The sequence below is a fragment of the Bidens hawaiensis genome, unplaced genomic scaffold, assembly GCF_021521415.1.
Source record: "Bidens hawaiensis isolate Kalapana, Puna unplaced genomic scaffold, B.hawaiensis_p1.1 tig00024648_1, whole genome shotgun sequence".
NCBI lineage: Eukaryota > Viridiplantae > Streptophyta > Magnoliopsida > Asterales > Asteraceae > Bidens > Bidens hawaiensis.
The window spans coordinates 169,039-185,393 of NW_027493901.1; the positions used below are offsets into that span (position 1 = coordinate 169,039).

At 34.8% G+C, this 16,355-nt stretch overlaps 2 protein-coding genes across 2 annotated transcripts; one reads left to right on the forward strand and one right to left on the reverse strand.

Annotated features, from left to right (window-relative positions):
• The first annotated feature begins 1,060 nt into the window (after window positions 1-1,060).
• LOC143569758 (actin-like) lies at window positions 1,061-4,657 on the forward strand. Its single transcript, XM_077055589.1, has 4 exons — window positions 1,061-1,369; window positions 1,918-2,311; window positions 2,676-3,289; window positions 4,309-4,657. Exons 1-4 carry the CDS (start codon window positions 1,313-1,315, stop codon window positions 4,372-4,374), a joined length of 1,131 nt encoding a protein of 376 aa, XP_076911704.1. The 5' UTR covers window positions 1,061-1,312; the 3' UTR covers window positions 4,375-4,657.
• Window positions 4,658-6,128: 1,471 nt separating this feature from the next.
• On the reverse strand, window positions 6,129-7,807 carry LOC143569775 (protein PSK SIMULATOR 1-like). Its single transcript, XM_077055604.1, has 3 exons — window positions 7,524-7,807; window positions 7,245-7,472; window positions 6,129-6,390 (listed from the first exon to the last, which is right to left on the reverse strand). The coding sequence occupies exons 1-3, from the start codon at window positions 7,805-7,807 to the stop codon at window positions 6,129-6,131; spliced, it is 774 nt and encodes a 257-aa protein (XP_076911719.1).
• Window positions 7,808-16,355: the final 8,548 nt, after the last annotated feature.

Here is a 16,355-nt window from a genome sequence, read left to right on the forward strand (position 1 = left end):
TCGATCTTGAGTAGCTCATAAGTGACTCACCGGTTATTTACACCCCACATACAAAATCTGAGCTAGATGAGTATTTGTTTGTGTATGGAAATTTTGTTAGCCGGAGTGCATTTTGTTGATGAAAAATGATATGATTTTCAGTCGATGTTGACTATTTAAACATAAATACACGAGTAAACTGAGATACGCAATCAATATGGCTATAGATGCAATCATTCCCTGACATTGTGATTTCTGATCATATGTCATATCTTGTGTTGATATTTATATATCACATTCTTTTAATTACATTTAAAAGCATACATTTTTTAGTTGGAATGTATTAACAAAGGACGATTTACGTAAGAACTTAAATAATCTAAACCAATAAACCAAAACAGAAAGAAAAATAAGTGAAAAGGAAAAAGATTGAAATAAAGCAACAACGATATGTTATACCCCGTTTGGCTATCTGGGTTTTGTTAGACTCATGACCTGTGAAAATTATTGTTTGATGATTTAAGGGTTATTTTACATTAAATTAAAGGGCTATCCGGGTTTGGTCAGGTCATACATACATGGAAATTTTTGATAGGCAACTTCAACTATATATATTAACAAACACTAATAATATTATTATTATTATTGTTTATGTAAGTAATATAGGTCAAGTAAAGAAGCTAATAATAGAATAGAAAGAAAAATGAAACGGATGGTGTATTCTAGAGATGGCCCGAAATTCAAGTAGTCCACATTCCGTTTGATTTCCCCTTAACATTCGACAATTGCAGCACATGTGATCCATCATCATCATCCTCTTTCTTCACCGATCAATTTTTGCACAGGTAAATTAATCTTCTCCAGTTTGTTCCGATTTCGGTTTGATTATGTTCGTGCATGTCGTTTTGTTTTGTTTTGTTTTGTTTTGACGTTATGATGATCTCAAAGCTTTTGATTAATAAATATGACCACATTCCTTAGACATTACCACCGTTTCAAATTAAGTGACGTTAATATTTACATAAAGTTATTATTATGCATATGCATGCTTACTTAAAACAATTGTTTCAAGTAGTAATTAATGAGCCTTAATGCTCCGTTGAATGATGAACATTTAGGCGTCCATTAGCAACATTTTTCTCTTCTGTTTCGAACTTTCGATATATTTAATTTTTAAAAAGCGAATATTTGATAATATTGATTATCATGACTGATCTAGAAAACAAATTACCAGATGCATACTCTCTAGTTTATATCTTCATTCAGTAATTTCAATTTTGTTGATATATAAATCAACGATTCAAATTTGATCTTGCATAGGCATTGAGTTAAGATGGCAGACGAAGATATTCAACCACTTGTTTGTGATAATGGAACTGGGATGGTTAAGGTATTCATTCAACCATTCTATTGTTAGGCCTTGGAACGAACCCGAACATGACATTTTCGTATTCATTTGTTAACTTTAACCGAACAAACGATCAGGCATGAACAAAGTTCTTGTTCGTGGTCGTTTGTTAAGAAAATGGATGTTTTCATGTTCGTTCGTTAATAGTATAAACGAACAGTTCATGAATGTAAATGGACACCAACAATTGAACATAACATATATAAATGAAACAAACATCAATATGTTGGACCTGAAAAAAATAATAAAACTAGACTATATTGTAATTTGTGACATTTTGATTTCTTAAAACTATAATAAATTGCAACGGGCCTTAAAAATATTAATGAATATGTAAACAAACGGACATAAATAAAGGAACATGAACAAATATAATAAACGAACGTTCACAAACATAAAAAGTGTGTTCATGTCTGTACCTTTAACTAAATGAACAAACATAAACGAACTGGTTAGTTTACAGGCCTATTTATACCACTTTCTTGCCATGAATTCATGTTTCACAAATATCTAATGTTATTTTTATTAAGGCCGGATTTGCTGGTGATGATGCACCAAGAGCAGTGTTCCCGAGCATTGTGGGCCGCCCACGCCACACCGGAGTGATGGTTGGTATGGGTCAAAAGGATGCATATGTTGGTGATGAGGCCCAGTCGAAGCGTGGTATTTTGACTTTGAAATACCCAATTGAGCACGGTATTGTTAATAACTGGGATGACATGGAAAAGATTTGGCATCATACTTTCTACAATGAACTTCGTGTGGCCCCAGAGGAACATCCAGTGCTACTTACTGAAGCACCACTTAATCCAAAAGCCAATCGTGAAAAAATGACTCAAATCATGTTCGAGACGTTTAATGCACCCGCTATGTATGTTGCTATACAGGCTGTTCTTTCACTCTATGCCAGTGGTCGTACTACTGGTAAGTTTATTGATTAATGTTGATGTGTCTTAATAAGTCAATCGGTAAAACAGGTTGAATCGGTCAAAAGGCGCACTGGTTTTTGATGAATATAACTTCTAAACTGCTTTAAAAAAATATTACAGTATGCTATTACTGTTATGAAATACTCTTTAATCATGTTTAACACAAATTGTTATATAAATATATAAATATTTTAACCTGGATCCATCTTGACCGGTGGGCCCGTTTTGACTGATACTAAAAAGTAAAAAACGACCCGTCTCAACCTGACACGTTCTGAAAATGATCAACCAATTTTTACACTACTTTGGGCATTTATAAAGACGCGAGTCAATTATCTTTTTAATGTTTTCGTGTGCAGGTATCGTTCTTGACTCTGGAGATGGTGTAAGCCATACGGTTCCCATATACGAAGGTTATGCACTCCCACACGCTATATTGCGTTTGGACCTCGCAGGGCGTGACCTGACCGACGCGTTAATGAAAATCCTAACCGAGCGTGGGTACTCCTTCACGACATCAGCTGAACGAGAAATCGTACGAGACATGAAAGAAAAACTAGCATACATTGCACTTGATTTCGAGCAGGAGCTAGAAACATCCAAGACCAGCTCATCGGTTGAAAAGAGCTTCGAGCTGCCGGACGGGCAGGTGATAACGATCGGTGCAGAGCGGTTCAGGTGCCCGGAGGTGTTGTTCCAGCCATCCATGATTGGAATGGAAGCTGCTGGGATTCATGAGACAACATATAATAGTATTATGAAGTGTGATGTGGATATTAGGAAGGACTTGTATGGGAACATTGTGCTGAGTGGTGGGACCACCATGTTTCCTGGTATTGCTGACAGAATGAGTAAGGAGATAACTGCATTGGCTCCAAGTAGCATGAAGATTAAGGTTGTTGCTCCACCTGAAAGGAAGTATAGTGTCTGGATTGGTGGCTCCATCTTGGCTTCTCTTAGTACCTTCCAACAGGTTCATATATTCTTTCACTCTGAATTTTAACTTTTATAAGGCGTCCGTAGTCGGCGAGAAATGTGGGGGCGATGGGGGCGATTTTCATATGGAACACCGCCCCCCAGCGACAAATAGGGCGGGGGGGGGACTATTTGTCGCATGTTTGTGTGTGTGTGTTATTATTATTATTATATGTGTTATATATATATATGTATGTATATATATGGGGCTCCAACACCATTATATTGCACCCCTAAAACAAAAACTCATCATTTACTAATTGGGCGTCACATGGCACTAAACGCCCCATTTTGTAACCATCTACTGCACATAGCCTAAATGTCTGTATCTATTGGTTTAGGATTATTTGCCACATCATCTTTAAAAATACTCAAATTTAAGTCCTTACATTTCTATATCAGTACTACTTTTTACCTTTTTTTTCTCATACCAAATATGATTTTTTATAAAATAAATTAAATAACTTGTTACAAAAACAAATACTTTGTTGGTAAAATAATATAAATTATAAGTTAAGGAATTGTGTAAAGGAATAAATGCAGTTTATAAAGTTATGTAATTAGTTGGTTTTGGAATTACACCATTACATATTTTTAGTTTTTTTACCAATTACCACATTTAGGATTTTTTTTGAAATTAAATATAAACGTGGTGTACAAGTCGTTAACGCACATAATGTATAAGTTACTAATGCACTCCATGTGAATATAAAACAAAAATAAAATTAAAATAAAAAAAAACACTAAACTGGCCGCACCTAAGCCAGCCTGGCGTCACCCTTATGCACGAGCTATCTCCGCACAGGTGTCGGGTGCATCTATTGTTAAGTAGAAAACCAACTGTATGAATGCATATAACTATTGCTTTAACTATGATGCACTAGACGGATATGTAAACACATCCATTTCTCTTTCCCATTATATTTGATTAGATCTATATGTATTGAACACGATATAAGATTTAAACTTCGATAGGGATACAATATTAATGGGTGGTTGTTGATTTTGTTGTGGCAGATGTGGATTGCAAAGGCTGAGTACGACGAGTCGGGTCCTTCCATTGTGCACAGGAAGTGTTTCTAAGCATGAGGCGAAGAAAACGATTAAAATAAGAAAGTGGTACCATTCACTATTGAGTATTCTGTTTTTTTTGCAGAATGAATTTTCAGTTTCTTTTATTTGTAGTTAATTATACAATTTGCATGTCATCTGTTTAACTATAAAAAAGTTGTATCTCTGTTCATTGATATAACGTCAATACAGGGTTTGAACACACGGAATCTTGATTTTATATTTCTAACTACGGTTTAAAATTTGATTGAATGAATCTTGCAAAGGCGGGTACAAGTAGTTTATAGGAACAGATGATCATTTGAAGTCGTTAAAAATAAATGAATAAATACATAAATTAGCAAAAGCCAAGTGAAAGAATGCAATTAACCCAAGACAATATAATCAATCCGACCCACATAAAAAATCTGACTGCAGTATCATACATGCAACCCGGATATGGTCACCTGGTTGGTCCATTCTCTTTTTGGGCGTACTGAGAATCATAACTCTGGTGACTTTGTGGGTATCAGTGTGCCATAGCAGCGTAGGATATGCCCATGGTCGTCACTCGTCATGCTTGCCACTTTTCTATATTTGACACGTACTCACGATCGCTCCAATGTTTCATGATGCAAACTGACATGTTATAACACCCAAATATAAACAACCACCATCATATGTGAGGGCTAGAATTATAGCAATTTATGACATACATATGGATTTATATCGTCAATAACATAATAACAGGTATTCTTTCACAAACCATATGGCCACATTCATTACTACAATTGGGGCACAAACTAAGGGACTTCATAAACTTCCATTCAAAACACAATTAAGTATACTAAGATATGCAGTGACATATATCATACCATATAGTTGAGATAAAATATTTCCATTGAACACAATTAAATAATAAATACTCATACTTTTCTACTTAGGTTGCAGTTCATCAGTTCTTGAGTTTTACACGGACCCGTTGACTTATTAAAGTCAATCTCAATTCATGTTAGGAAACAACTTTTGACATACATTGACATCTCAATTCATATAGATCAGATTTAACTTGTTAGTTACCCAATTCATCTAGACTCATATGACCAATTGTTCATTCAACAACACATCCTTGTAAGGTTAATGCCAATTTCACCCTTTAGCAATTAATTAAAGCTGTTTTAACATAAAAACCCGAAATTCAACCCAATTAGGTCACTTACCTAACCTTTCCATCCAAACATGTCTTTTACTGGAACTACCATTAATTTATAATCAAATGAGTAAATTACAAATATTTATTACTATCAACTTAACAACTACTGGACAGTTTATACAAATTCTAGAATACCTTTGTCAACTTGCCCTTAATAAAATTTCAATCTGGATGGTGATGGTTATTGGCATGGCTAGGTGAACATATTTCGAGATCCTCGACTTTTAATGCTCATGCTAACGCTTCACATCTTTTAGATGCAATCGTCTAGCACAAAATTTAGGTCGATGTTAATGAAGGCTTACAAATATCAGTCATTCGACCCGACCCTATAACAATCACATAGAGGTGCAATTAATGCTCATTTGGCAAACATATAAACCTCTATAAACAAATAGTTCTAGGTTGATCATGATATAAACATATTCATTAAGGTATGATAAATAATAGTACCAAATTGAATTTATGTATGTAGATTATATATACAACTTGTTTCATATTCAAAACCTTACACAAATTAAGTACCAACTACATATACATGTCCACCACCTTCAAACCACAAACCCTGCCGCGGCTAACCTGCAGGCTCCCCTTGGTTGTCTTGTATGCATAGAAAGCTCAAACCCACTAATACCTCAATAATCGCAGCTTCCGTCTTCTCCTTATCCGCAAAATGCAATGTTTGCAATAATAACATTGGAGGCCTCATATTAAAACTAGTCATCTCCACCCTCCTCTCCTTTTGCCACAACAACGTGTTCGTTGCCATTGGCGAAAGCCACATGAAAATCCTCTTCAATGCTTCTTTCATTTTCCCCTTATCGCAGTATTTTCCTCTGCAATCATGCAATGCTACCGGTTATTATTAGATTTTTTTGGATTTGTAGTGGTTTATAGATGTGAGAAGTACTTCTTGCCATTTATCGAAAATTATTGTATAAATAGGCAGTTTTCTACACCTATGAGCGAACTAAGGGAAATCTGAAAAATGTCCTTTCGAGTTTGTTGGTGTGACAAGCGAACTTGATAAGAACAAACAACAAAGATCGCCTATTTGACTAGTTCAAATTGATCAAGCCAACAGTAACATCTCTACATGGATTAAAAGCTAGGATGGCGTTCGCCCGTTTGACCTGCAAACTCATGCCAGTTTTGCTTGCCACACCAGCAAACTCAAGAACATTGTCAGATTTCTTTTAAGTTCGCTTAAAGGTGTCACAAACCGCCTATTTATACAACTTTCAAAAAATGTCAAGAAACACTATAACCACATCCTTAAAGTCTAAACCAACTATTATGTCCTCATATTAAGCTTAAAAAATATGTAACTAATAAGTTGGTCATCTGAATATATATTCCTCTTTAAATGCTTGAAGGTTCTAGTTGATGGTTGGGTGTAATTTGCTAGTCTGTTCATCACTCAAACTGTTACTTCATAATTTAATAACAAACCCTCATAAAGATTAAAGTCGGTTACATGAGACACTGACCACTCTCATGGTTCGACCTATGGTTCGACGTCCTTTTTGCCCTAATTAGTTTAAGGTAATTAGAAACACATTTAATATTATTTTTGACCTTCCTTTCGACACCAATCACTAGCTAGTCCCATATTTTTTAATAAAAAAATGGTTGTTATAAAACAAGATTTAGAGGGTGTGTGAGTTAAAGTGTCTAAAAAAATACTTACAACTGACTCTTGATCTTCATTTTCACCACCACTTTCAAATTCTTTGGCAACATCTTATACATCTCATCTCTCACATTATCCTTCACTTTCTTCCTAGTCATATTCTCCTCCGCCATCATTATCAAATTCGCATAAAGAATCTGTAACCGCGCCCCGCCAACAGTCTCCGGCCCCGCAATATGAAATACGGTAGCTCCCCAAGCCGGAACTGTCCTCCGGCTCGGACACCTAACCAAATTCTTCCTAGATTTCTACCTTATCAATTTCCCCCGAGCTAACTTATCATCATTATTCCCAGAATCAACAATCCAATATTCCGAATTCTTGGTATTCGTAATCTGTTTTTGTTTACTCTGGTATGCGGCCGCAGCCGGCAAATCAGGCACGTAAGGACCAAACACTATGCATATCCTTGCATAAATCACACACACCATACTTGACATTGACCTAATAACCTTTTCATAAGGCTGTGTCCATAGTTTCGCCTTTCGAACATTATTATTATTATCGGTCTGTTTACGTGTTGGTGTAATCATCCATTCGATTAGCGGAAAGCTAAACATGTTCTTGAAAGGTACCGGAGAATTAGAATTAGGTTTTTTTTCGGATACTTCATTTCTTGAATGAGAACTAGTGTGCATGGAACCATATAAACACAATGTAGCCAACAAGAACTTCTTTAATTTACGAATTTTGTTCTTTGTTTTACTTGAACATATTCGAATTTCCTTAAATCCGTTCCACCTGCCTTAACCTCGGCGTAAATGATATTAAATCCTTTCAACGTAAATTCGGGCCATTTTCGGCCAAGCCTGTCTACAACTATAGCCACATTGTCAAGATCTTCGATCTTTTAGGCGCATGCAAGCTTTAGAAGATAGCCTTCATCGTCGGAATTGAGATATAATATGCCTTTGGATTTGAAGATTTCTTTTCTGAGGCGGGATACTTCGGGGTCGGAGAGGGATCGGTAGAAGTTGAGGAGGCGGGAGATGGCCCGGGCGGCCTCGAATGCAAGGACATCTAGGTGTTTGTTTGGTGGAGGTGGTGGTGGTGGCGGTGGTTCTTTGATGGGTGGACCTTGGAAGCTACCATTGTTGCCTGAGAGACAACCAATGGAAGCTAAAGCCTCCATATTTGGGTGGTTGAGAAGATGTTAACATACGTTATATGTTTGTTTAGGGACGGATGATCATGGTTTGAGGGTAGGGTAGGGTTATGTTCATGAATCATGATGGGTTGGAAATGTATATTGTTTTTGTTGCCTAAGGGTTGTGGAGAGCGCCAAAAAGCCAAAATGGCTTTGGTTGATTTAAAAGAAGTGAACTCCTTGAAAGGTTGATGACATGGAAATGAAATATTTGCACTTTAGTTACAACTTTTTAAAAGAATTACAAAAGTAAATATTAATATACTGATTAACATGCTTGAGTAATATCGTATCTCTTACAATAATTTTATTTTAAAATAAATGAGTATCACCAACATATTAACGACGTTATCTAGACATGGGTTAAAATTACAAATGACAATGGATTACCGATCGGATTGGAGACCTTGGGTGGAAGTCTTATAATTTCGTAAGTTCTTTAGAGGGAAGCTTTATTAATGGCATGCTCGTAGGTAAATGTAACATTTGACATTTCGTATCCTCAATATTGATTATTGTGATAGTAATAAGCTCACAGTTTTGATTCTGGTTTTTTCGGTTGAGACTTCCCATGTCATCAATCATAGTACTATTTCCATCTAAGCGTAAGTAATTGTAGAGTTTTTCTCTTATCCACTACATTAAGCTCAAAACGTGTTAGGGACATTTGAGGTAAAGAATTCCTTATTGACTTGTATCTCTCTTATGGACAAATAATAACTATGTCGGATTTGCCTAAGGTTTTACAAACACCTCCTCATTGACTCAACATCTTCGACAAGGTTTGGCCCACCTCTCGTACAACCATTATTTTCTTATTTGTCTACAAAGAACTCATGGATTTGAATCTGGCTGCCTGAGCAAAGAATAGGGTTTCATAAATAAAAGAAGAGGTTAGGGGAGACCATATATGAACCGATTGGTGACAGATTAACCGGTGTTAGTTCAGCGATCCAGAAGAACAAAATCCAACAAAGAATGGGCGGTTGATGTAGATGATTATGGCGATTGATGCATGAGAGGGGAAGTTAACAACGGTGGATGATAATCAGAAGTTAACCGGTGATTGAGAGGATTGGCCGACGACGACAGAGAATATGTGAAGGAGAGAAAATTAAATTAGGTTTTGATGATGATTGAGTTTTACGAATAAATGAGATATAACCTGTTTAAGGGCTATTTGGGTTTAGTGAGACCCACAACCCGCGAAAATTATTGTTTAATGATGAAAGAGTTTCATAAATAAATGAGATATTATAACCCGTTTAAGGGCTATCCGGGTTTGGTGAGATCCATCTTTCACTTATTTTATTTTTTTAATTTAACATGTTATAACTCGTTTAAGTGTTATCCCGGTTTAGTGAGATACATGACCAGCGGATATTATTGTTTAATGATAAAAAGAGTTTCACAACTAAATGAGATATTATATCCGTTTAAAGGCGATCCGGGTTTGGTAACCTACGACCCGTTTATTTTTTAATTTAAACAGGCCAAACGCATAGAATTTTACCATTCAGGAATGAAGCAATCTTGTAGTGCCATACATGGGGAGCGACCAGATGCAACACCTTGAATATTTGCTAAGTTATATAGCGTATAAATTATTATGGTCATCAACACTTAAAATTGATTAGTTTCCTTCATAAACTTGTCTCTCCTATACTTAACCTTTTATATCTCTAACTACGTAATATACACATACAATAATATACCACAATAATATACCATTCTCTTTCATATATATGTTTGTCTCTCTATTATTCTTCTCATTTCATTTTACTATTATACTAATTTACAACAATGCATAGTTACTAGTTATTAGTTCTAAACTTAAACCAAAATTAAACTAACCAAAATCAATAATTAAGATATATGGCGCACACAGATAGTATGAAGCATGAACGAACTAGTACCTAACTATAATAATATAATATGTTAATTTACAACCTCACTCAACCTTTTATTAATGAGAAAAATATTAGAGTACACAATAAGAAATACTTGATTAGCGCTGGTCGATGTTACCAGTTAATCAACCCAACTCCTTTATATATAAACAAATCTATAGAGGTGGGGTACCAAAAAGACCCAAATACCCTTAAGTGTTACCCGCGGGTTAATCAGAAGTCCCTCATAAGGCACCCGCGGGACATACGGATCACCCACACAATCATCTGAAGAAGAAACACCCTCACAATACATGCGGAAGCATCCTGGCACCCTCAGAAGTCATCCGCATGACGGAATATACGTCCGCGTAAATAACCAAAAGGTAATGCCCTCGGGACAGCTGTCAACAAATACCTTCTAGAAGATTTACCAAGATGCTTTCTTGGGCAATACGTGACCCCTCGCCCAATGAATAAAGGACACCTGGCAAAGTCGTTATAACCGTGCACATGGCCAGGGTTGTCTATCATCCTATCATATGAAGACACGTATCTAGGTTGTTATACATGCACATGCAACGTATAAACTGAACCTATCATGTGATGACACGTGTCCAGGTGGTTACGAGAGCATCTTCTAAAGGGATAGCTGGCCCAATTACCTTCCCACACCCTTCGGCTATAAATACCTTCACAACCATTATGAGGTATTCATATTCACTCCCACTGTACTCTCAATATTTACTTAAGTACTTTATCTTCGTCAGAGTTATACTTATTCTCACGCCGGAGGGTGGTTACTGGAACATTTTCTTCAACTATAATATATAAATGCATGAGCGATATACTTTCTCATCGAATTCAAACCTTGTTTCACATGTAATACAAAAATGCAATTTCATAAGTGAATTAATGATATATAATTTGACTCCTAACTTTATACTTGTATAACGAGTAAAAGAATTCTAAAAAGGGCGTTTGAGGCAATTTAAGACATGAGGGCCAACACGACCTTAAGTGAGATGGTTTGTGCTTCCGATTAGTGTAGTACTCAATCGGTATACCGGAGGTGGCCAATTTTGAGCAACTTGGACGGAGGCCTAACCGTGGATGGAGGTGCAGTTGTGGACTTGTGGTTCACCACAGGTGATGGAGATCGATGTTAGGGAATTTCTAAGAGTCAGTTTGCACTTTTAGATCGAAACTATTTGGTGATTTTCTAAATATTTAATAGCATCCGCCCATTTTTGCCTTTGGCGCCTTGACACTACCCTTGAAAACCCCGTTTGTTAGGGGTTTCGCCCCTAACATCGTGATAAACTAAAACTTGTGTATACCACGCACCTCCTAACTTGTTTAATGTATATTATGATATGATTTAAATTGATCGAAAAGTCAATCCAATCACACTAAAATATCTAACAAGGATGTGTCTATGATATAAGCACAAGATCGGTTGGAAGTTTATGGAGTTATAAGGAAAATGAGGACTAAACAAAGAAGTATTGCGCGCCACACTTTTATATATTGTCGGTAAGGCCATTATTGACTGTCCGATTTTGGTTGTGGGTATATTCATTTGGTACAATTAAATCATCTATGGATATTACTAAATGCATAATCACTTATGACAAACTTTATTGAAATGTTACCAACAACTTTTCTAAAGTCGACCCTTGAGCTTGTTTCCAACGAATTATCACCGTCGGATTTTTTAGCGACAAATGCGTAACATCCGGCCCCTCGCACCATCAATATTGTCCGTTTTGTCCACGAAGAGATCACGGATTTGTTTTTGGTTGCCCGGGAGGTCACTCATCCTGCTAATACTCCCACCTGAGCATGCGTAACTGTGGAACTCTCATCCCGTTCACTAACTTTAAGCCCAAAACGTATTAGTGATTTAATAGGCGGGGCATTTACTTATTAACCAATGGTCACTCTTGCACACGGTTAATGTGGGATTTGCTTGTAATGTTACAAAATGCCAACGTATACTTTGCACCGGAAAACAGTGAATGCTTTAACGACGGATCGACACTTTAATCTAGGTTAATTAATCTTCAAAGATATTAAAGCTTGCACCGGAAACCACCCATCAATAATCCGTCGGGGATATTAATTAATCTTCAAAGATATTAAAGTATATAAAATTTCCTAAACAATAAAAGTACAATTAAAATTTTCTAGAAAATAAAAATAAATTATAAATTGCAAAATATAGTTTGTGCGATGGGACGAGTTTTTTAAAAAAAAAATCAAAACACGTATAGACAAACACTTTGTGACGAAATATTTGGAAAGCAAGAAACAAAAAAATATTTTTAAGTTATATTAAAATAAAAAGAAAACGAAATATATTATACTATATATTAAGAGAAACGTAAAACCACAGTAACTTTCTTAGAGGTCCAATTAGTGATTGTCATGTGGCTGTTACTAAATTTCTTTTTTTTTTAATATTCTAAAATCTGTTTAAGTATTTACTCTTTTGAAATTAACTAATGTAACAAACAAGGAAGTTGTTGTTGCGGTAGTGTGTTAATGTTGCAACCTATAGTTCTCAAGGTCAAGCCTTCTTTAAACCGAATTTTTGTTTCTTTTTTTTTTGTGTTTTCTTTATTTATTTTTTTTGTTTTTTGCTTTTTTAAATAGAAATAGTTTTTTGTTTTTATAGATTTCATACAAAATTAAGCAATGAAATAGTAAAGTGGTGTTGTGATTTGTTTTATATAAAAACCTTAATTTAGTATGAAATCTATAAAAAACGTTAGCTTGAGGAATTATTTTTTGGGTTTGCTTTTGGTACCGTCAATAACATAGCCGATAGCAACCGAATTCATGCCAACTTACAGAAACATCTGCTTCATACTAAATCAAGCAACGAAAAAGTAAGGTGTTGACGTGTTTTGTTTTTTAATTTGTTTTAAATACGTTAGCTTGAGGAATTATTTTTTGGGTTTAGTTTTAGTAGCGTAAATAACATACCCGATAGCAACCCGCCAACTTATAGAAACAACGTCCGGGTGTTACCAACATAAAGCAGCATCGGCGCAACGCACCGGGTAATAAGCTAGTTAGTGTTAAAAGACACGACAGTGAATTTAAAAAATCAGAATTATTTTATAAAATAATATTTTTTTGTATTTAAACAAATTAAAAGAAAGACCAAAATACCAAATTAAGTAAATTTATCTTCTTTAATATTTAAGATCACTATAATTAACTTAAATATTAATTAAACGCAACATTTCAATAAATTATTTATTTATTAATAAAAAAAACTTATGATATAAACTATACAATAGCGCTGAGCACGGTTCTGTTTGGTTCGTTATTAGGCGAAACCAAAGTAATCGGTTACTTGAATATACAAGCCGTTCAGTTTTCGGTTTTCTGGTTTTTCTGGTTTTTCTGTTTTTCGGTTATTTTCGGTTTCGGTTCGGTTATTTTAGTTTTTTTTCAATTCTGTGTAGATATTGCAAAAAAAATTAAAAAACAAAAATGCATATTTTAAGCTTTGTATAAGAACGTATTTGAGTACTACATATATATTAAATTCAAAAAAACAAAAATAGACATGTGTTACGTGGAACTATACGAATATAAAGTTGATAAATATAGTTTAAAATCCAACAAAGTTTTTAATTAAAAAACATTATAAGTTTAGTTTCAATCTTCATTCATTATCTTATTTATCTTTAAAGTTTGATGCATTACTCATCATCTTGATAATCTTTATCACCATCAATCGGTTCGGTTCAGTTCGGTTATTTTCAGTTTTTTTAAAATGAATAACCGAATCGAAACCAAAAAATCGGTTTTTCAAAAAACAAAAAATTAAACGTCAGTTAATGCTTCAGTTTCGATTCAATTAACTCGGTATTTTGTTGACCCAACTATATACTAAATGCCATTGTGTTTTCAATAATCGAGGTATAAAAAAAATTAAACACTCAGTGTTATTGATAACCACAAAATCTAAACATGGCATTTTTAAAGAGCTTTTCTAACCACATCGGAGATGTGGTTAGAAAACCACTCAAACTGCCGCTTATAGCTCTATCCACGGCTTATAGGTGTTTTCTAAAAAGATGTGTTTTTTTGTCTTTTGTTTAACCACGACTTATAGCTCTATATGTGGCATATGTGTTTGTTAAAAAAACGTGTTTTTTTGTCTTTTTATGTTTAATGTATATTAGTTTTAATTTAATTTAATTGATTATTATTTTTTATTTTGTTGTTTTATTAAAAAAAATTATTGAAATTTTTTATCAAGAATTACACCAATTATAACGAAGAAGTGCAAATAAACGATATATATCCACACACACACACAACCATTACAACAAATTTGTACAAATAATAAAAAAATGTAGAAATCTATCTAAATGGCAGCGTCACTGGTGTGTTAACAGGCGATGCTTAAATCGTAGGATTATGTGACGATAAAAAAACACAAAAAACCACCACCGCGTTCTGACAATGAAGCGAGCACATCGAGCATTAGGTGTGGTCGTGAGGACAACGACGACGTTGTACTATAAAAAACCCGAAAACCACCACCATTACAACGAGTTTGTACAAATAATAACAAAATGTAGAAATATATATATAAATGACAACGTCATTAGCGTCAAGGTCGCAAAAGTCGCTAGGCGCTCCCAGGGCGGTCGACTAGGGAGTTGCGAGTACTCGGTTTAGGCGGGGTGTACTCAGGGAGTACTCGGAAATGGTATTTTATAAAGAAATTCGTTTTTCGGAGATTATATATATGTCAAATATCAAAAGTTTACGAAATATTCTATAAAATACACACGAAAAATACACAAACAATCAATAGCACATACATATTAGTTCAAAAACATGTCTCAATTGATGAAAGATGTACCTCAATTGAACTTAAATAAGAGGTTTGCGAGTTTAGAACTTCGAATCGGATGATAATAATGGTGGTCGCGAGTTTAGAACAGATTTTAGGTTGCGTTTTAGCGTGAAAAAGAAAAAGTTGTGGTGGGCTCTTGGAGAAATTGAGTTTTTAATAAAAGTCAAATTTTTGTTAAGACCGAGTTGGACCGCCTAGGCTGAGTCTAGCCATCTATGTCCGAGTTGGACCGCCTAGGACCGAGTTGGACCGGCTAGATCCGATTCTGAGTTTTTTGACCTTGGAGAAGAAAAGCGGTGCAGTGAAGTGCCGGGGAGCGCCTAGGCGCCGAGTACCCGGCCGCCTAGGTCGAGTTTTACAACACTGATTAGCGTATTAACGAAAGATAATTAAATCTTAGGATTTACGTGACAATAAAAGGCACAAAAACCACCATCACGCTCTGACCATTAAGCGAGCACATCGGGCGTCAGGCGTGGCCGCGAGGACGACGATAGACCGGGATTCAAATGTAGGTTTGATAGCACGACGGCAACGATGCCATTCGTGACACTTCTATTAAGATAGATTTTTATTATTATTTGTACAAACTCGTTGTAATGGTTGTGTGTGTGTGTGTATATATCGTTTATTTACATTGTTTCGTTATAATTTTTATAATTGTTGATAAAGAAAATAAAACAAAATCTATTTTTAATAAAACAACAAAAAGAAAAACAATAATTAAAATAAATAAAATTAAATTAAAAGTAAAATAAAATTAATACAAAAAGACAAAAAAAACCTTTTTAGAAAATATTCTTATATCCCACGGATAGAGCTATAAGCGACGATTTAAGCGGTGTGGGGTGTGGTTAGCGAGGTCCTTTTTAAATCCTACACCCCAAATTTATTACTTAAGGTCAACTACATGTCACATGTTTCACATCTTAATTTCTATCTGTTAATGTTCTAATTTTCTTTAATTTATTTACAATTTTTGAACTTTTATATATTCTAAATCATATTTTATTTTACAACTATTTATCAAATTGACAAATTCTAACACAATTTCTGAATCATTACTAAATCCAACTTATAGTGTGGTATTACGATATTATTGTTATCATTATTATTTCATCGTTATCATTATCGTCATCCATTAATTTATTTTCAACCTCAATCTACTTCAATATGGTACGATA

What these genes read in the sequence shown, in the direction of transcription:
- LOC143569758 (XM_077055589.1), top strand. Translation starts at nt 1,313, where the DNA reads ATGGCAGACGAAGATATTCAACCACTTGTTTGTGATAATGGAACTGGG. An exon ending in TGCCAGTGGTCGTACTACTG is followed by an intron (nt 2,312 to 2,675) that starts GTAAGTTTATTG and finishes TTTCGTGTGCAG; the next exon opens with GTATCGTTCTTGACTCTGGA. An exon ending in CTCTTAGTACCTTCCAACAG is followed by an intron (nt 3,290 to 4,308) that starts GTTCATATATTC and finishes TTGTTGTGGCAG; the next exon opens with ATGTGGATTGCAAAGGCTGA.
- LOC143569775 (XM_077055604.1), bottom strand. Translation starts at nt 7,807, where the DNA reads ATGTTTAGCTTTCCGCTAATCGAATGGATGATTACACCAACACGTAAA. An exon ending in TCTGGGAATAATGATGATAA is followed by an intron (nt 7,473 to 7,523) that starts GTTAGCTCGGGG and finishes GAATTTGGTTAG; the next exon opens with GTGTCCGAGCCGGAGGACAG. An exon ending in ATGAAGATCAAGAGTCAGTT is followed by an intron (nt 6,391 to 7,244) that starts GTAAGTATTTTT and finishes GCATGATTGCAG; the next exon opens with AGGAAAATACTGCGATAAGG.